The 20,833-nt window shown below is 40.2% G+C and overlaps 1 protein-coding gene and 1 long non-coding RNA gene across 2 annotated transcripts in view; both read left to right on the top strand.

Moving 5' to 3' along the window:
- The window catches only part of LOC132861210 (uncharacterized), a 192,152-nt gene that overhangs the window by 51,353 nt on the left and 119,966 nt on the right, over nt 1-20,833 (top strand). Inside the window, exons 6-11 of the mRNA XM_060892620.1 lie at nt 9,763-10,055; nt 10,490-10,732; nt 12,237-12,557; nt 13,511-13,750; nt 14,375-14,692; nt 18,554-18,656. Of these exons, the coding sequence (XP_060748603.1) occupies nt 9,763-10,055; nt 10,490-10,732; nt 12,237-12,557; nt 13,511-13,750; nt 14,375-14,692; nt 18,554-18,656 (1,518 nt within the window). The remainder of the gene's footprint in view (nt 1-9,762; nt 10,056-10,489; nt 10,733-12,236; nt 12,558-13,510; nt 13,751-14,374; nt 14,693-18,553; nt 18,657-20,833) is intronic.
- On the top strand, nt 18,674-19,643 carry LOC132861216 (uncharacterized). Its single transcript, XR_009649908.1, has 3 exons — nt 18,674-18,790; nt 19,226-19,339; nt 19,485-19,643. It is a non-coding gene; the product is annotated as an uncharacterized LOC132861216 (long non-coding RNA).

A 20,833-nucleotide genomic window follows, 5' to 3' on the forward strand; every position in this document is an offset into this window, starting at 1 on the left:
AAATGCCCTGTCAGGATGGGTTTGACCTAAAGACCACCAGTTTAATTTTAAGATAAAGAATAAAACAAAGTTCCCCACCAACACCACGTCTCCCAAGATGGCAGTTTGCTAATGATAATGAAACTATGATACTAACCAGTGTAGAGAGGAGCGACTCTGGAACATACACATTAAACATCTTTGATGTAGACGGGAGAAGTAAAGGCAGTTATACTCTCCAGGTGAACATTGAAGGTAGGACCACACAACCTCTAATCACATCACACAGCACACTACAAGTTATTTCATAAATGTATAAAATATAAACATTCATTCATGCTAAAGTCTCTCTCAAGATTAATTTTTATATTTTAATATTTATTTATGCAAATGAGGATTCATCTAATTGAAAATGCAAATATGTACATTCTTAACAACAAAAAAAATCTTGGCTTTGAATGTTTTTAGAACTTTTTATTTGTCACATCTACGTTTTAGTTTACGTTGCCTGTTTCTAAATTCTTCTCGCATTTTTGTTTGGATTAATTGTTATGGCATCTGTAATAATTCAGCCTGAGGTGTTTATCTCTAATCCACAGCAAGGGTGTCTTCAGTGAAATTGTCCTACAGCTGCTTGTTCGTTGAAGTCATGAATGTGTTCTGCTGATCAGCTGGACTTCTGCATTAATCACTCGGTTGGAGGACGACAACAAAACTTTCATACTGGATAAAAAGCATAATGAAAAAGTCACCTGCCATGTCGAAAATCATGTCAGTCGCGCCCACAATCCAGTTGAACTCCCAAAATGTATTGGTGGGTCTATTTTTTTGTAAGAATAGATTAATTTACATTACCAGCAATTACAATTACAAATACCCAGATCATTTGCATGTGATGGGACATTTGCCAGCAATCCCACCATTTCATTTAAAATTGTTATCATTAAGTCTTCTTGTCATTCTCTTCCCCAAATAAAAAAAGTGTATTTCTCTCTGTGTACTTGTGTATCTGACAGTTTCAGTCCAACCCCTCTTCATCGTTAATAACCATATCTCAAAATTAAGAAAGAAAACTTAATAGTACCTGCAATATAATGCAATATACTATCCCTGAGAAGGGATGATTTTTTGAGGAAATGGTGTCTGAAGCTCCGTGGGCACACACAGCAATTTAATGGCTCGGGAAGGACACGGGGGTGGCAAGGGATGTGCCACACAGCTGCCCCTATACCGGCCCTGGGACTGTGCTGTAAAACTACTACTTAATGCCGCACCTCCCAAAAGCTGTGTGTACCCACTATCTTCTCCTAAATTATGGATGACTATATTGAGGATGCCCTAGCAGTTGGGTTCATCTCCCCCTCAAACTCACCAGCTCCCTTGGACAATGGCTTCAGACCCTGCCACAACGCCATCACCGTCCATTTCCCCTGCACCATTCCACTTGTTCCCCCAGCCTTGGAGCTACTTTATAAAGTTTTTCTTGGATAAATTAGAGCTGAAAAGTGCCTACAACCTCCCAATCACCTAAGCCTACATCCATTAACGGTTCCTGGTATTTGCAACATTTTACAGTCGGTTTATAAAAAATTACAGATTAGTGGGCAGCTCTCTTACAGCCCTGCAAACTTGCATAGTCTACAGTCTATGGGATAGGGGCCATTTAATCCCAAAGCCACAGCAACCCTTCTAAGCTCTTCCCATGCACTTACTATTCTAGGAAACTAACCCAAGCTGAATCAAAATACGACTTGGGAAACTGAGAACTTCTATCAATAAAAGCTGCACTTGAGGAGTGACAGCACTGACTGGAGGGAGCACCACACCCTTTTCAGGTGATCAATGACCACAAGAACCTGGAATACATGTTGTTCTTTACAAGCTTAAACTTCACTGTCATGTATGGACCAGAAACAAAGAACAGCAAAGCTTATACAGGCTCCCACCATTATGACCAACACACCAACCATGGACCTCTGAACCCATACTGCCACCCTCCAGCATCCTAGCTCAGTGAGATGGAATCTGAGGACTGAGAAACGCTATCCTGAGTGTCCATCCACAAAACAGTATGTGCCTACACAACTGAGTCAGAGAATTTTCCAATGGGTGCACACCACCCTCAGTTACGGCCATTCAGGTATTCACCAGATGATATACACTCCTATAGAACAACTTCTGATGGCCCGCACTGTGACAGGATGTCAGACATTATGTCCTAGCATGCAACATCCAAGACACCCCAGCAGTTACCCTTTGGCCTCCTCGAACCTCCCCCTATACCACAATGTCCATTGTCTCACATAGCAGTAGATTTTATCACAGATTTCCTCATTTCTCACAGGTACACAGTCATCCTAGTCATTATAGACGGTTTTTCTAAAACATTACTCAACTGGCCTTACACCCTAGCTTAGCAACCTCCACTGTTCCCTTGGTCTAGCAAGTTGACAGACCTGCTGGTTATTGAATAAGGTCAAAGATGCGCAAACTCATGCGCTACCAAATAAAAAAATGAACTACTGTATTAATAATTTCAAGTTTCATATACTGTAGTAAAACATGGTCAAATTAGTCAAATTCTGTTTGCTTTCATTATAACTATAGTATATGTTGTTATTAATGTCATGGCCTGAATTTCTCTCTACATATCAACACCTTAAATGACTGAAATGTTTTTGTCTTTCTTCTTGTAGATGTCATTCTATTTATCCTGAGCTCAGTTTGTCTGATTCTCATTATACTAGCTGTCTTAGTGTTTTGTGTCTACAAGAAGAGACAAGGCCTAAGGATCAAAGGTTAGAGAGAATCTGTGTTTTCTCAGAGTTTGCACAAAATCATGTGATATATGTTGTCTGGCATTCATTCAAGTCACTTATTTAAAATCATGTATTTTATTTTTTTAAGCTTGTGCTTGATCTTTATCTGTATGCTTTTATATGATGATTTTGTAACAGCAAATCATGTGCCAGGTGTACAGGAGTTTTCAATTAAGTGGATAGTGTATTTCTGAATCTTTTGTAATTTTCTGTAGCATATGGAGTTTAATAGATGTGTGTTTTTTTATACAGCCCCTTCTCAGGACAGCATGCAGCTTGTGTACGCGGAGGTCACCCACTCAGCCAGGAACAGGACAGACACAAGACCCAGCATGTGTAAGACTTCACCACACTTTAATAATATATGCACTGGATTAATCCAAATGCCTTTCATTGATTTATTACACTTTAGTACACACAAAGTTGTGATGGGTTCATTAGTACGGCCACATAATAAAATAAGGAAATCTGAAATGTTTAATGCTGTTTAATGTTATTATAAGTTAAAAGCCTTTATATGTTGTAAGTTAAAAGCCTGTTTAATACTAAGTACATTAATCAAATTGATTTCATCAGCGATTTCTCTGTGTTGTTTTGTGGTTCAGCCCCAGTGCAGAACGAGGGTGTGGAGTACGGCACGGTGGTCACATCCAATCAGAAGAAGAAAGAGGACGATGTGCAGTACGGAGAGCTGGTGTTTAACACTCCTGCACAAAAAAGAGCAAGCTGCCCAAAGTACAAGAAGATTATGTGTACTCAGGTGTCCAGCACAGTTAGTGAGTGACACAATCCCAGTCTGTCTAAAGATGCATCATTAACATAATTTTATTTTTGTTTATTTTTTGGTACACATTTTTTTTTCCAGTTTTTGTACTTTGTTGCTATGATGATCCTGGTAGAAGAAGTTGATGATATTCCACCCATACAAACTAAACTCCACATAGAGTGAAACTTTTTCAATGGTTTGTCCATCTTGCTGTCTAGAGCTCAGGTAACTGTTTGTTTTGCATGTGCTCTACATCTATTTGGGTTTCCTCTGGGTTTACAAGCTTCCTCTGTTCTCCCAAAACATACCAATTTGTGGATTGGCAATGCTAAATCTCCCTGTGTGTGTATGAGGGAGAGTGAGACAGTGAGAGTGAGAGCGAGAGAGAGAGAGAGAGAGAGAGAGAGAGAGAGAGAGAGAGAGAGAGATGCATTGCAGAGAACTGTAAGAGTCAGTGTACAAAAAATGTGTACAAAAAAGAAATTCAAGAATTTATACCTTTTTTTTTGCTATTTAAATGTAATGCATTAGATTTAAAATGGAAACTAATGCATTACATTTAAATAACAAAAAAAATGCCCAGAAAGACCAGCAGCACTGCACGTCTTTGTGGATTTAGAGAAAGCGTATGACAGGGTGCCAAGAGAGGAGCTATGGTACTGTATGAGGATGTCAGGAAAGGCAGAGATGTATGTCAGAGTAGTTCAGGATATGTATGAGAGGAGTAAGAAAGCAGTGAGATGTGCTGTAGGTCAGACAGAGGATGTGGGGCTACATCAAGAATCGGCTTTGAGTCTCTTCTTGTTTGCTGTGGTAATGGACAGGTTGACAGATGAAGTCATACAGGAATTTCCGTGGACAATGACGTAGTGAGAGTAGAGAGCAGGTGGAGGAACACCTGGAAAGGTGGAGGTCTGCTCTGGAAATAAGAGGAATGAAAATCAGTTGTAGAAAGACAGAATACATATGAGAGTGAGGGAAGTAGAACAGTGAGGTTGCAGAGGGCTGAGGTCAAGAAGGTGCAGAGGTTTAAATATTTGGGGTCAACCATCCAGTGAGACATGGAGTCTGGTAAAAAGGTGAAGAGGCGAGTACAGGTGGGTTGTAGTGGGTGGAGTGTTGTGCAACAGAAGAATGTCAGCAAGAATCAAAGGAAAGGTGTGCAAGACAGTAGAGGGACCAGCTATGCTGTATGGGATAGACTGTAGCAGTAAGGATAAGACATGAGGCAGAGAAGGAGGTAGAAGGGATGAGGATGTTGAGGTTCTCTTTAGGAATGACAAGGATTGACAGGATTAGGAATGAGAAAATCAGAGGGACAGCTCAGGTTGGCTGCTTTGTGGACAAGATCAGAGAGGCTAGATTGACATGGTTTGGACATGTGCAAAGGGAGATGGTTATATTGATAGAAGGATGTTGGAGATGGAGCTGCCAGGTAAGAGATCAAGAGGAAGGCCAAAGAGGAGATATACGGATGTGTTAAATTAGGACATGAAGGTAACTGGTGCAAGAGTAGAGGATGCCGAGGATATAGTTCGGTGGAAACAGATGATTTACTGTGGCGAACCCTAACGGGAAAAGCCGAAAGTAGAAGAAGTAGATCTTTTTATAGTATATCATATTTGAAATTAGCAAATGTACCATGAAATGGGCTTAATATAAAAAAACAAGTTTTCCTATTGTTTTCTCTTCCTACTTGTTGACAAACTTGGGCACACCATGGTCCTTAATCATAAGTAAGGTTTTCAGGACTAGATTATAATATAAAAAACTTAAATACTTTAAGTATTTAATTTACTCTAAAAAACTTAAAAAAAAAAAATAAAGAGTAATTTTCTTGTTGCAGTTTTAAGTGTTGAACCCACACAGCCACAGTTTCCTAAGCAGCTCACACACTGTTTCAGTTGCTTTTTTTTTTTTTTTAGTTTTTTCAGTTGTTTAGTTTTTTCTATTTTTCTGTTTAAAAAAGAGATGTACATAAGACTTGTCAAACAAGGGTGTTTTCTACCTTTAGTTTTCAAATGCTACATGAGTGCCTTATGAATTAATGCCCAAAGTTAACTCAAGTAGTATTATTTAATACTTATTTACAATGTAATATTTATTGGCAAATAAGTATATATTATTATCAATAGACAGTATTATCTATCACAATATGAGACTGAAGTAGATTTTCTTTTTGTTTTCTGTGAAATATTGCCAAAAAATTTGCTCACTTTGACTGTGTTCATGTGTGTTTGCGTGATATCGTGCCTTAAGAATTAATGCCTGAGGTTGAGCAGAGGGTTGATATCACACCCCTGCAAACTCAAGAGTAGAAGCTTGTTTTGTTTTCTACTGCTGATTGGTTGATCAGTCAGCCAAGTCAATATCTTTTTGTTTGTTGTTTTTTTAAAAGTGTACATATACATTTCAATTTTGTTCCATATTGTAATAATGAATGGAAAACATATTGCTGTAACTCTCCAAACCTCTGTTATTATATTTGCTTTTGAGTAATAAAAAGAGTAAAGAAAAGAAAGACTCCCAACTTAAAAATAAATAAACAAATGATGAATCATTGTGACATCTATTCCTTACTATAGGCTACCTGAATTAAGATCAATTTATCTGAAATAAACATGAAACCAGGCTGTTGTGAGAGGTTTATAGACCCTGTATGACCATGTAAGTATGCGTGAGAAAAATGTTTCCTCAGAAAAGATGAACAAACCACAGGGCTGTTTTATCACTTCTAAATCAAGGGGTCTAAACGGCACATGGAACTTCCTGTTTCTCAGGAAAGTATTATTAGTTCTGTAAAAGAAGCTCCATCTTGCTTTTGTAGTCTTTCATCACTCAGGTACAAGATCTCCATCAAGTACAGAGAGAGGATTGTTCTCTGGACAAAATGAGAATACAGGTCATTTTTGGAGTCCTGTTGATTTACACCCACGTTGTCATGGGTAAGTTTTATCCTCTAATAATGCATGATTCATTTATTTACTACATGTGCAGTTGTACAGTTTCTGCTTTATGAAATGAGAAATGGTCTAAATGTAGTTTAAACCTGTGAGATCAGATATCAGTAAATTGTTTGTCTTTTAATGAACACTTCCTGCACTTCAAAAGTATAGAATGGTATTTTTTCTGTCAATGACTTCATCAATCAAATTATGTTTTAGTACAAAAAAAAGATAAACAAGTATATAATAATTCTGATCCTTATACTTAACCCTGTGCAGGTTTTCTATTTTCTATTTTTAGAATTCTATAAAGCAAATTTGAGGCTATGTCCTCTGCTAAAAGCGCAATACAAAGAAAACCTGTGTGCAAATGTTACATCTTCTATTTTATGTCATTGTACATAATTTGTATATAAAAAAATGTTTTTTGAATGGTGTTGGGGAAAAATGGCTCGTCAGAGAAAGACTTACACAACAGTTTGCTGAAATATTATTTATTTATTATTAAATCAATGAGTGCAGGACTGAGAATAGGAACTCTGAATGTTGGTACTATGACAGGGAAAGGTAGAGAGCTGGCTGATATGATAGAGAGAAGGAAGGTGGATATACTGTGTGTACAGGAGACCAGGTGGAAGGGTAGCAAGGCTCGTAGTATAGGAGCAGGATTCAAGCTGTTTTATTATGGTGTGGATAGTAAGAGAAATGGGGTAGGTGTGGTCCTGAAGGAGGAGTTTGTGAGGAATGTTCTGGAGGTGAAGAGAGTGTCAGACAGGGTGATGAGTCTGAGGTTAGAGATTGAAGGGGTGATGTTGAATGTTGTTAATGGTTATGCCCCACAGGTAGGTTGTGAGAGAGATTCTGGTGTGAATTCGATGAGGTGATTGAGAGTATTCCCAAGGGTGAGAGAGTGGTGATAGGAGCGGATTTTAATGGACATGTTGGTGAGGGGAACACAGGTGATGAGGAGGTGATGGGCAAGTTTGGAGTTAAGGAAAGGAACCTTGAAGGACAGATGGTAGTAGACTTTGCTAAGAGGATGGACATGGCTGTGGTTAACACTTATTTTCAGAAGAGGGAGGAACATAGAGTGACTTACAAGAGTGGAGGTAGGAGAACACAGGTAGACTACATCCTATGTAGAAGAGGCAATCTGAAAGAGATTAGTGACTGTAAAGTGGTAGTGGGAGAGAGTGTAGCCAGACAGCATAGGATGGTGGTGTGTAGGATGACTCTGATGGTCTGTAAGAGGAAGAGGTCAAAGATAGAGGAGAAAACTAAGTGGTGGAAGCTGAAAAAGGAGGAATGTTGTGAGGAATTTAGACAGAAGTTGAGGCAGGCTCTGGGTGGTCAGGTAGTGCTGCCAGATGACTGGGAAACTACAGCAGAAGTGATCAGGGAGACAGGGAGAAAGGTGCTGGGTGTGTCATCTGGTAGGAGGAAAGAAGATAAGGAGACTTGGTGGTGGAATGAGGAAGTTCAGGATAATATCCAGAGGAAGAGATTAGCCAAGAAGAAGTGGGATATGGACAGGACTGAAGAGAATAGACAGGAATACAAGGAGTTACAGTGCAGAGTGAAGAGGGAGGTGTCTAAGGCCAAGTAGAAGGCATATGATGAGTTGTACACTAAGTTAGACACTAGAGAAGGAGAGAAGGACTTGTACAGGTTAGCTAGGCAGAGGGATCGAGATGGGAAGGATGTGCAGCAAGTTAGAATTATTAAGGATAGAGATGGAAGGGTGCTCACAAGTGAGGAGAGTGTACAGAGGAGATGGAAGGAATACTTTGAGGAGCTGATGAATGAGGAAAATCAGAGGGAAAAAAGAGTAGAAGGGGTGAACTTTGTGGAACAAGAAGTAGATAAGATTAGAAAGGATGAAGTCAGGAAGGCTTTGAAGAGGATGAAAAGTGGAAAGGTAGTTGGTCCTGACGACATCCCGGTAGAGGTCTGGAAGTGTCTAGGAGAGGCAGCAGTGGAATTTTTAACTAGTTTGTTCAACAGGGTTTTAGAAAGTGAGAGGATGCCTGAGGAATGGAGAAGGAGTGTGTTAGTGCCGATCTTTAAGAATAAGGGTGACGTGCAGAGTTGCAGCAACTATAGGGGGATAAAGTTGATGAGCCATACAATGAAGTTGTGGGAAAGAGTAGTGGAAGCTAGGTTAAGGAAGGTGGTGGAAATTTGTGAGCAGCAGTATGGCTTCAAGAACAGAAAGCAATGCAATTTTTGCTCTGAGAATGTTGATGGAGAAGTATAGGGATGGTCAGAGGGAGTTGCACTGTGTGTTTGTAGACTTAGAGAAAGCGTATGACAGGGTGCCAAGAGAAGAGCTGTGGTACTGTATGAGGAAGTCAGGAGTAGCAGAGAAGTATGTCAGAGTGGTGCAGGACATGTATGAGAGGAGCAGGACAGTGGTGAGGTGTGCTGTAGGTCAGACACTGCATCAGGGATCGGTTCTGAGCCCCTTCCTCTTTGCTATAGTGATGGACCAGTTGTCAGAGGAGGTTAGACAGGAGTCTCCTTGGACGATGATGTTTGCAGATGGCATTGTGATCTGTAGTGAGAGCAGGGAAAATAGGAAAATAGGAAAATATCAGCAAGAATCAAGGGGAAGGTGTACAGGACAGTGGTGAGACCGGCCATGCTGTATGGCTTAGAGACAGTGTCACTGAAGAAGAGACAGGAGTCAGAGCTAGAGGTAGCCGAACTGAAGATGTTGAGGTTCTCTTTGGGAGTGACAAGATTGGACAGGATTAGGAACGAGTACATCAGAGGGACAGCCCATGTTGGCGTTTGGGGGACAAAGTTAGGGAGGCAAGATTAAGATGGTTTGGACATGTTCAGAGGAGGGAGAGTGAGTATATTGGTAGGAGAATGTTGGACATGGAGCTGCCAGGCAGGAGGCAAAGAGAAAGGCCAAAGAGGAGGTATACAGTATGGATGTAATTAATGAGGATTTGAAGCTAGTGGGTGCAAGTGTTGAGGATGCAGAAGATAGGGATAGGTGGAGAGAGATGATTCGCTGTGGTGACCCCTGAAGGGAAAAGCCGAAAGAAGAAGAAGAAATCAACTTGCTGTTAAAATGGTTTTCCTTCCAATTTATTCCATAAATTTTAACAACTAAGTAAATAATTACTTGGAGAAGATAAAATTTTTAATTTTACACAGATCAGAAGTGTGTTTCACTTTGCTGTAATATTAACAGAATGCTTATGATTTTTTTTTCCTCTGCAGGTTCACTGTTTCAGGATCATGTCTGTAGATTTAATCAGAGTAATCAGTTTTATGTAGCTGTGGGACAACGACTGTACCTGCAAATGCCCTTGGAGGATGGGTTTGACCTAAAGACCACTAGTTTAATTTTAAGTTATAGAAAAAAACAAAGTTCACCAACACCACGTCTCCCAAGATGGCAGTTTGTTAATGATAATAAAACTATGATACTAACCAGTGCAGAGAGGAGCGACTCTGGAACATACACATTACTCACCTTTGATGGAGATGGGAGAAGTAAAGGCAGTTCTACTCTCCAGGTGAACATTGAAGGTAGGACCACACAACCTCTAATCACATCACACAGCACACTACAAGTTATTTCATACATGTATAAAATATAAACATTCATCCACACTATTATTATGGGTGGACTCCGGTTTTGCTAGGAGTCCAGGCCCATTATCCAGGTAGTGAATGGGAAATGTGGACAGGCGTACAGAGCACATAGCGTGTGGCTAAAGGCTTTCAAAGTTTTTATTATTTGTTTATGCAAATTAAGTAGCATCTAATTAAAAATGCAGAAATATACTCACTTAAGAACAACAACAAAAAAAGTCTAGGCTTTTAAGGTTGTTACAATTTAAACCTTCAATAGTCACATCTATATTTGATTTTATATTGCTGTGTTTCTGATTTGTTCTTGTATTTCTGGTTTGATAATGTGTTTAGTAATTTATTCTGAGGTGTTTATCTCTAATCTACAGCTCAGGTGTCCTCAGTGAAAGTGTCCTACAGCTGCTTGTCCTCTGGAGTCATAAAAGTGTTCTGTTCTGCTGATGGAGACAACCTTCACTTCAGCTGGACTTCTGACTTTAACACACTCCCTCAACTGGAGAACGGGACCAGCACTGTTACACTGGAACAAGACCATCAAGGAAACATCACCTGCCATGTAGAAAATCATGTCAGCCGTGACCACGATACTGCTGAACTCCACCAATGTCCTGGTGAGTCTGTCTTTTATAATGATTTAATCCAGTAAACATCTAATGCAGCAGTTTGTGTACACAGAGACAAAACCTCCAGATCCCAACTCATCCTGAGGACATCCTTGACTGCCTGTCATACAGTCTTAAATAATTCCACCTGCTACTTCACATTGTTGATTTCTCCTTGTTGCTTCACTCTAAAGTTGAACTGATTCCATTTACTGATCCCATTTACAAATAAGTAAATTGTTTGCAGAAGATAAACACTTTTGAAGTTTATACAGATCAGAGGTGTGTTTCAGCGTGCTACAATATAAACAGAATGCTGACAATTTTTTCTTCATCTGCAGGTTCACTGTTTCAGGATCATGTCTGTAGATTTAATCAGATTAAACCGTGTTATGTAGCTGTGGGACAACGACTGCACCTGCAAATGCCCTTGGAGGATGAGTTTGTCCTAAAGACCCCTAGTTTCAATTTAACATATAGAAAAATTCAAAGTTCCCCACCAACACCAAGACCACATCTCCCAAGATGGCAGTTTGTTAATGAAAATAAAACTATGATACTAACCAGTGCAGAGAGGAGCGACTCTGGAAAATACACTTTAGAGATATTTTATGTAGACGGGAGAAGTAAAGGCAGTTATACTCTCCAGGTGAACATTGAAGGTAGGACCACACAACCTCTAATCACATCATACAGCACACTACAAGTTATTTCATAAATGTATAAAATATAAACATTCACACATACTGTAGACTCTCTCAATGTTTTTTTTTTATATATTTGAATATTTATTTATGCAAATGAGGCACCATCTAATTACATATGTAGAAATGTACACATTATTTTACAAACATTTAGGATCTTTGATGTTGGAATTTAAATCTTTATAAGACAATGAAGAAGCTCTCAAGAGAAAATCATTGTTCCTCTACCTCTTTTGGTTTTGAGATTATGTTGCTATGTTTCTGATTTGTTCTTGTATTTCTGGTTTGATAATGTATTTAGTAATTTATTCTGAGGTGTTTATCTCTAATCTACAGCTCAGGTGTCCTCAGTGAAAGTGTCCTACAGCTGCTTGTCCTCTGGAGTCATGAAAGTGAACTGTTCTGCTGATGGAGACAACCTTCACTTCAGCTGGACTTCTGACTTTAACACACTCCCTCAACTGGAGAACGGGACCAGCACTGTTACACTGGAACAAGACCATCAAGGAAACATCACCTGCCATGTAGAAAATAACGTCAGCCGTGATCACTATACCATTGAGCTCCACCAATGTCCTGGTGAGTCTGTCTTTTATAAAGAATGATTTAAAAAAACAAAAATCCAGTGCAGCAGTTTGAGAACACAGAGACAAAATAGCCAAATGCCTGGATAAAACTTACTTTATTGACTTTACCCCACTTGCGCCCACACCAGAAATAAGCCTGTCCAATCCCAGCACATCCTGAAGACAGTCTTGACTAATACTGCTTGTACCCATACATAGTCTTTTTTTTTTTTACCTCTGCAGGTTCACTGTTTCAGGATCATGATGTCTGTAGATTCAATCAGGGGAATCCATGTTATGTAGCTGTGGGACAACAACTGCACCTGCAAATGCCCTGGGAGGATGGGTTTGACCTAAAGACACCTAGTTTAAATTTAACATATAGAAAACCCCAAAGTTCCCCAACACCAACACCAGGTCTCTCAAGATGGCAGTTTGTTAATGATAATAAAACTATGATACTAACCAGTGCAGAGAGGAGCGACTCTGGAACATACACTTTAAACATCTTTGATGGAGATGGGAGAAGTAAAGGCAGTTATACTCTCCAGGTGAACATTGAAGGTAGGACCAAACAACCCCTAATCACATCACAGAGAACACTACTAGTTACTTCATAAATATAAATGATTAACATTTTATATATAACGACTTAATTTTCTCATTATCTCGACATAACAAAAGTTCTTTTGTCGTGATAACGACAATTTTTTTCATGATATAAATGACGTTCATGACATTCTAAAGGCAGCAAAAACGAAGTAAAGCAACCAATCATGGATAATCGCATTCGCTTTTACTTTGATCAGGGACTCATGTGATTGACAACTTCCAAATAAGTGTCCAACATTTAAGATAGAGGCTGTGATTTCTGCATCTTTATTGTTGAAGAACATACAGTATAGTGGCCCTACTGAGGTTAATCCAGCAGCTGTTTCTGAAAAGACAGTTAAACTAACCGCACGTATATTGTAGGAGCAGTTTTTAGATACTTAGCATTAATAGCGCTGAAAGGGGAAGCAGCAAGTGTCTGCAAGCTCTCACATCACAGAACAATAAATAAATTCAAAATTATATATTTTTTAATAAATGCAAATACAAAACGAATACAAAACAATTATAAGCTAAGCTAATAAAGGCTTACTGTTATAATAATGTATTACATATTAACAATGGGGTACATGCAGAGATCATGAGAACATGAAGTCGTTATCATGACAAAACAAGAAAAAATATAATAATGCATAGCCTCTTAGAACTTCCATACAAATGACCCTCCATCTAATTAAAAATGAAGACATGTGCATACTTTATTTAACAATAAGAACAATATAGAATTTTTTATCTCAAGTTTTAAATCTTTATTAGACAGTGAAGAAGCTCTTAAGAGAAATTCATTGTTCCTCTACTTGTTTCTGTTTTGAGATTATGTTCATGTGTTTCTGATTTGTTCTTGCGTTTTTGGTTTGATAATGTATTTAGTAATTTATTCTGAGGTGTTTATCTCTAATCTACAGCTCAGGTTTCATCAGTGAAAGTGTCGTACAACTGCTTGCCCCTTGGAATGAGAGTTAAGTGTTCCTCTGATGGAGACAACCTTCACTTCAGCTGGACATCTGACTTTAACACACTCACTCAACTGGAGAACGGGACCAGCACTGTTACACTGGAGCAAGACTATCAAGGAAAAGTCACCTGCCATGTTGAAAATCATGTCAGCCGTGACCACGATACCGTGGAGTTCCACCAATGTTCTGGTGAGTCTGTCGTTCCTAAAGAATGATTTAATGAACAAAAATCCAATGCAGCAGTTTGTGAATACAGAGACAGAACAGCCAGATCCCAAAACATCCTGAGGGCAGCCTTGACTAATCCTGCCTGTAATTATATAATTTCTTAAATAATCCCATCAGCTCTTTTACAAAGTTCAATTTCTCCTTGTTGCTTCACCATAAATTTTAACTCCCACTATTTACAGACACTACTGAGTAATTCTCTTTAGTCATCCACAGACACGCTTGACTAAACCCACCCATTCTCAAAGACACTAGTGATTAACCCCACACATTCACACACACATTTTTGACTAACCCCACCCACACCCATCTCATCGATTATCTTTTACTGAACGATCAAAAGTTCAAAATACATCGTTTTTATCCTTGAATGCTAAATCAATCATATGATAGGGGAAAAAGTCTTAATCACTGATTCTCTTATCAGTATTGATTCTTTGTTATTTTTTCCAAATAAAATCCAACAAATAAGTAAATCAACTGAGAAAATAAAAATAGACAGTTTTGAGGTTTACACAGATCAGAGGTGTCTTTCAGTTTGCAATAATATTAACAAAATGCTGATGATTTTTTCTCTCTCTGCAGGTTCACTGTTTCAGGATCATGTTGTCTGTACATTTAATCAGAGTAATCAGTGTTATGTAGCTGTGGGACAACGACTGTACCTGCAAATGCCCAGGGAGGATGGGTTTGACCTACAGGCCACTAGTTTAATTTTAAGATATAGAACAAAACAAAGTTCTTCACCAACACCACGTGAATCAAGATGGCAGTTTGTTAATGATAATAAAACTATGATACTAACCAGTGCAGAGAGGAACGACTCTGGAACATACACTTTAAACATCTTTGATGGAGATGGGAGAAGTAAAGGCAGTTATACTCTCCAGGTGAACATTGAAGGTAGGACCACACAACCTCTAATCACATCACACAGCACTCTACAAGTTAGTTCATAAATGTATAAAATATAAACATTCATACACAGTATTATTACGGGAGGACTACGGTTCTGCTAGGAGGAGAGGGTACCAAGTCCAGCCCATTATCCACTCGGGTAGTGGATGGGAAATGTGGACAGGTGTACGGAGCACATAGCATGTGGCTAAACAGGGAGTGATGACAGGGTAGATATATAAATTGGTGGAAATTTAAATAAGGGGTACTGTAAGTGCAAGGGTGAAGTGCAAAGGTGAAATGCTTGTGTTGACAGGATTTGCCCAAAGCGAGGTTTTATCCAAGAAGGTTTTACTCCCTGATTGTGTGCCCAAAGCTCTACCGTTACACTGGGTGAGCCTGAATGAGGCAGTTGGGAGTTGGGAAGAGCACAGAAGCATTTCCTCCTGGCTCAAAGGGAAAGTACCTCTTGGTGGGGCATTCATACAACTTACCACCCTGAAACTCAATCAAAATCTCCTTCAAATTCTACTCGTATATATTACCTCTTTACGTACTACCCCAGGTGTGCTTAGTGGTTAGCACGTTCGCCTCACACCTCCAGGGTCGGGGTTCGATTCCCGCCTCCACCTTGTGTGTGTGGAGTTTGCATGTTCTCCCCGTGCCTCGGGGGTTTCCTCCGGGTACTCCGGTTTCCTCCCCCGGTCCAAAGACATGCATGGTAGGTTGATTGGCATCTCTGGAAAATTGTCCCTAGTGTGTGATTGAGTGGATGAGTGTGAGTGTGTGTGTGTGTCCTGCGATGGGTTGGCACTCCGTCCAGGGTGTATCCTGCCTTGATGCCCGATGACGCCTGAGATAGGCACAGGCTCCCCGTGACGTACTACCCCCAAGTCTGGCACAGACTCTCGCAGGTTTTGCGAGTTGTGCAAATTATATGCATGTGACCAAGAGCCTACAAAGAGGCGTGCTGGTGGCCGTGGATTTGCCTGAAAGGCGTCTGCGATGTTACAGTACCCCTGCCCTACAAATGGCCCCTGATGTTCCCACACTCGCTGTTCGGTCTCTCTGAAAGGCCCTAACCAGCTCAGAGGGGAGTGCCCCTCCGAGGCAGCTCTGGGGGCACTAAGAGCCCCAGACCGTGACTGCCTGCGTGGCCCAGTCTATTCGCGGGTTATGCCTCCGCAACCAGGGGAAGCAGCTGTAAGCAAACACTGTGTATGATTTGTATGGCCACCAATGCGTAAGGTGAGCAGATCTGTCTGTATGGTTATGGGCAGGGATGCACACAACTGGTGCGCAGGTGCGCATGCGCCCCCAAAATGAAAAATGCGCAATGTTAATACGCTCTAAATGCTCATGTGCGTACCGACGTTGTTGACGGGCGTTAATGCACAGTCGCCATTTTAGATCGATTTAGATTGAGGTTAATACTGTGAGAGATGTCCAAAAAACAGCAGCCAAATGTGGTGTAAGATATGTCATGCACATCCCCATATAGCAGACAAAAGTAGTGCTTTCTATACAGCGACAAAGAATTATAGTCATCCAGCATTTGATAAACATTGAAAAAAGCAGGGAGCATACAAATGTTGTACAAGCTATCGCTAACGGAAATGCAACTGCAGAAGAAATATCCGATTGCCCTCTTGTTAGATGGCAAAACAAGATAAGCGAAAAGCAGAGTACAGCTCTCTGCAATATTTTTTTACTAGCCTTTCATAAGGCTAAACACGCGCGTCCTATGTCTTTGTTTGCTGAAGATATTTCTTTATTAAAACGGCTGGGAGTGAATGTCGGAGGGACATATCATTCACGTGAAGGTGGAACGCGAATTATGGAAATCAGTACAGAACTAAGAGAAAGAACTAAGTACAGAACTAAGTACTGTCAGTACAGAACTAAGAGAAAAGTTGAAATCAGCTGAATTTTGGGGTCTACTATTTGATGGATCGGAGGACATTACAAAAACGGAACAGGAAATTGTGTACATTGTGTCTGTGTCCAGCAGCAGAGAGTTTACCATTGATTTCCTTGGATTAATTGAACTTGGAGCAAAATGAACGGCGCGGGACATAACGGAAGGCCTGGTTAAACTGTTCAACGATTTAGGCTTGGATGAATGAAAGTTAGACGCTGTTTGCACAGATGGGGCTGCTGTCAATGTCGGTACGTACAACGGCGTTTTACCGAATCTACAGCAAATGGTTGCGATCGGGGATTCCCTTGTGCATGTTCTGTGCACTGCACACACCCTTGAGTACTGCACGAAATCAGCTGATCGGGAGGTGTCCTATTGTGAAACGTTTAAACAATCCGTTGTCAAGCTATTACAGTTTTATTTATTCAGAGGTGGAACAAAAAATATACAAGTGTTAAAAACACTGTGTCATGAGAATGGCATTTCCTATTGTAAACTAGGAAAGTTTCATAATATCAGATGGTCTGCATGGAGGCACGAGACTCTGTTGAAAATATGGAAACAGTTGCCTGCAATTAAGATACAATTGTCTAATACAGATGACAGCGAATTGAAGTATATCTGCACACAACGTTTTCAGTGCTTTCTGGCAAACATGCTTGATATTGGCAACATTCTGCAGCTAACTTCCCAAAGGTTTCAGCAGGAAAAACTAACCATAGGAGAATGTAAAGATGAACTAATGCTAGCCATTGGACAGTTCACCCTTTTGCTTGATGGAGAAGGCCAACACAGAAAACAAGCAGTTCACAATTCAGAAGCTGACAGAGACAAAGCTGAATTACTCAGAGGTTTAACTGGTGAGTTTGAAATCAGGTATGAATCTCTGAAGTCTTGTGATCACTTTTTGGGTTTGAATGCATCTACCTGGCCCCAAGAAATTCAAGACCTCCTCAGTTTTGGAAACACCGTAAGCACAATTCTTCAGCAGTATGAAGCGATCTTGCCTCTTGACAGAGACTCCACTATAAGAGAATGGATGCGTTTAAAGCAAGCAGGAAAGCGAATGGCAGCATCTTCTGTGTATGACTTGGTCAAGATAGTTAAAACAAGCGATCCAGGTTGTTACTGCAACATTTACAAGATTCTTAAATTGTCCCTTACACTTCCTCTGAGCAGTGCTGCTTGTGAGAGGGGTTTCTCGCACCACAATATAATAAAAAACAAGTACAGATCCTGTCTGTCACATACTCATCTTTCAGCCCTGATGCACATTCACTTGTCAAAGATGAGTACAGATACATTTGACCCAAAGCCAGCAGTAGAGCTATGGATGCAGACAGCCCATCGTAGACTTAACCAGGGAGGTGCAACCACTTCCACCGCACAGGAGGCTGTAAGTTCGTCCTGTACTACAGTTGAAATTGAGGACAGTGAGGAGGGAAGATGATGTTTAGTTTCGCTGCGCAAAGGGTGAGTACCAGTTCCATTCTCTAAGTGCTCTCCTGAGAACCTGGCTAAAAAAGTTGTGTGCATCCCTTGTTATGGGCCCAGCAGACAACAGGCACCTGTCCAGGGCATGAACCAGTAGGGGCTGCGGAAGTGCCTCCAAACTGAGATTCAAGCTGTGATCAATAAAAATATATTAACTATAAATATAGTCTCTCTCAATATTTCTTTTTACATTTTAATATTTTACTACAAATGAGGCTTCATTCAATTAAAATGCAGAAGTGTACATATTAACCAAACAACAACAATAACAAAAAAATCTAGGATTTTTAATTTTGATTGAACTTACATTTTTATTTGACTTTGATTTGATCTACATTTGAGTTTATGTTGATGTCCTTCTAATTTCTTCTTATATTTTTGATTCGATTTTGTGTTTATTTATTATGCTTTCTGTAGTTATTCATCTTGAGGTGTTTATCTCTAATCCATAGCCAGGGTGTCCTCGGTGAAATTGTCCTACAGCTGCTTGTTCTCTGACGTCAGGAAAGTGTTCTGTTCTGCTGATGGAGACAACCTTCACTTCAGCTGGACTTCTGCGTTAAACGCTCGGTTGGAGGACGACAACAAGACTCTCGTACTGGATAAAATGCATAATGAAAAAGTAACCTGTCATGTCAAAAATCATGTCAATCGTGACTACAATTCAATTGAACTGCCAAAATTTACCAGTGAGTCTGTCTTTTTTATATAACATTAGAAAATATTTATTCTGTTTCTATACTTATGTAAAGCTGCCTTAAGACAATGTCCATTGTTGAAATACTCAGCCAAACTACAACAGTAATAGACGAAGAACAGGAATCATGCGCACAGACTTACCAAAACTAGATAGGTGAAGCCTAGAAAAAACAGTTTTTCTCCTAATTTTCACCTGTACAGTTTGGGTGAGTCGGTGAGTTTAGGTGAGTCTGTGCCTGTGATAGCTTCAGATCCTTCTTCATCTTTTATTTCTCTAGCCTGAGATGCTGTTCTGCTCATCACGGTTGTAAGCATCAGTAATTCCCTCCCTCAGACTTACTTTAACTCAATGACCAAAACACAGCAAAAACATAAGACAACTCACTCTAACCATTACACCCCCATCCCCACTTTGTCTCTTTCAGGTCTCACTGTGTTTGTATTTATGTGGGTCTTTGAAGTCATCATCCTGCTGTCTGTGTTAGTGGGCACATTGTACATTTACCCCAGAATCTACAGAAAACAGAGGACACCAGAGAGTAAGACTTTAATACTTGCTAGCTTGGAAAATGAACTTTACCAAAGTCCATATTTGAATATAAAGTATGTACTAACGTGTAAAAACAGAAAATTGAATGTCTAAAGCTGATCAACTAAGCTTTATTTTTTCCATCCAAAAATCAGGACCAGGAAGCTCTGTAACCCTTGACAAGGATTAGAAGAGGTGGTCTGTGGCTGATCTCCTCTAGTCGAACAGCCATTGTTCTCCGTCTCATCCAGACTAAAACCTGATAAAAATGTACTGTAACCATTACTATAACAGTGCTACAGTGCCTTCTGCTTACCGACCTTGCTATTGCGCTCAGTTCTGCATTGTTTGCTTTGTGTTTTAAAAAAATTAAATCATCCTCATGATTCCTGCAATTTCCTTTGGAAACTGAGTGCTAATTTTATTTGTTTTACTTATAATATTTAAACACCACTGTAATGATGTGATGCTATTTTATTATTTAATAAAATATTAAATATTTTTGAAATGTAAATCTAATTTCTAAGTCCTATGTCTAAATGTGTGAATGCTGAAATAAAATCTGTTTGAGTTATTATTAATGATTCTTTTTTTAAGGTAACTCACCTACACGCTAATTTGTTCTAGACTGTTCTATTGTCTGTATATACTGTAGCATACAGTTAAGGAGAAACAGTGACAGGAAAATGTCATCATCAAGAAGGGCAAACATTGACTCCAAACAGATGGCCTTTTCGCATATCCCAGGCTATTATGAGCCTGGAGTCAGAGCGCAGGGTGAGCCATTAAGGGCCTTGCTCAAGCAGGTGAAGTTAAGGTTGTGGGTTTGAGTCTGCTCAAGTAGGTGAGGTTAAGATTGTGGGTTTGAGTCTGCTCAAGCAGGTGAGGTTAAGGGCCTTGCTCAAGGACCCAACGTAGATGACTCAGCCCGGTCTTTGGCCAAGTGCATTTGTTTATGTTTTGTGTCACATGTCTGCCCCGCCCTTGTCTCTTCCAGCCTGCTTCTGCACACCTGTTCCTCATGTTTCTGATTGTCCTGTTTATTTAGTTGAGCCACGTTTTTACTCCCGTTTTTACTGCCTGCAACATCCTCCAGCATGACCGGTTTGGCAGTGGGTCAGTAATGGTGTGGGGTGCCATTTCTTTGGAGTGCCGCACAACCCTCCATGTGCTCGCCAGAGGTAGCTTGACTGCCATTAGGTACCGAGATGAGATCCTCAGACCCCTTGTGAGACCATATGCCGGTGCGGCTGGCCCTGGATTCCTTCTAATGCAAGACAATGCTAGACCTCATGTTTTCGCTCCATCCACCAACGCCACATTGCACTACAGACTGTCCAGGAGTTGGCGGATGCTTTAGTCCAGGTCTGGGAGGAGATCCCTTAGGAGACCATCCGCCACCTCATCAGGAGCATGCCCAGGCATTGTAGGGAGGTCATACAGGCACATGGAGGCCACACACACTACTGAGCCTCATTTTGACTTGTTTTAAGGACATTACATC

Source organism: Tachysurus vachellii, chromosome 18, assembly GCF_030014155.1.
Source record: "Tachysurus vachellii isolate PV-2020 chromosome 18, HZAU_Pvac_v1, whole genome shotgun sequence".
Taxonomy (NCBI): domain Eukaryota; kingdom Metazoa; phylum Chordata; class Actinopteri; order Siluriformes; family Bagridae; genus Tachysurus; species Tachysurus vachellii.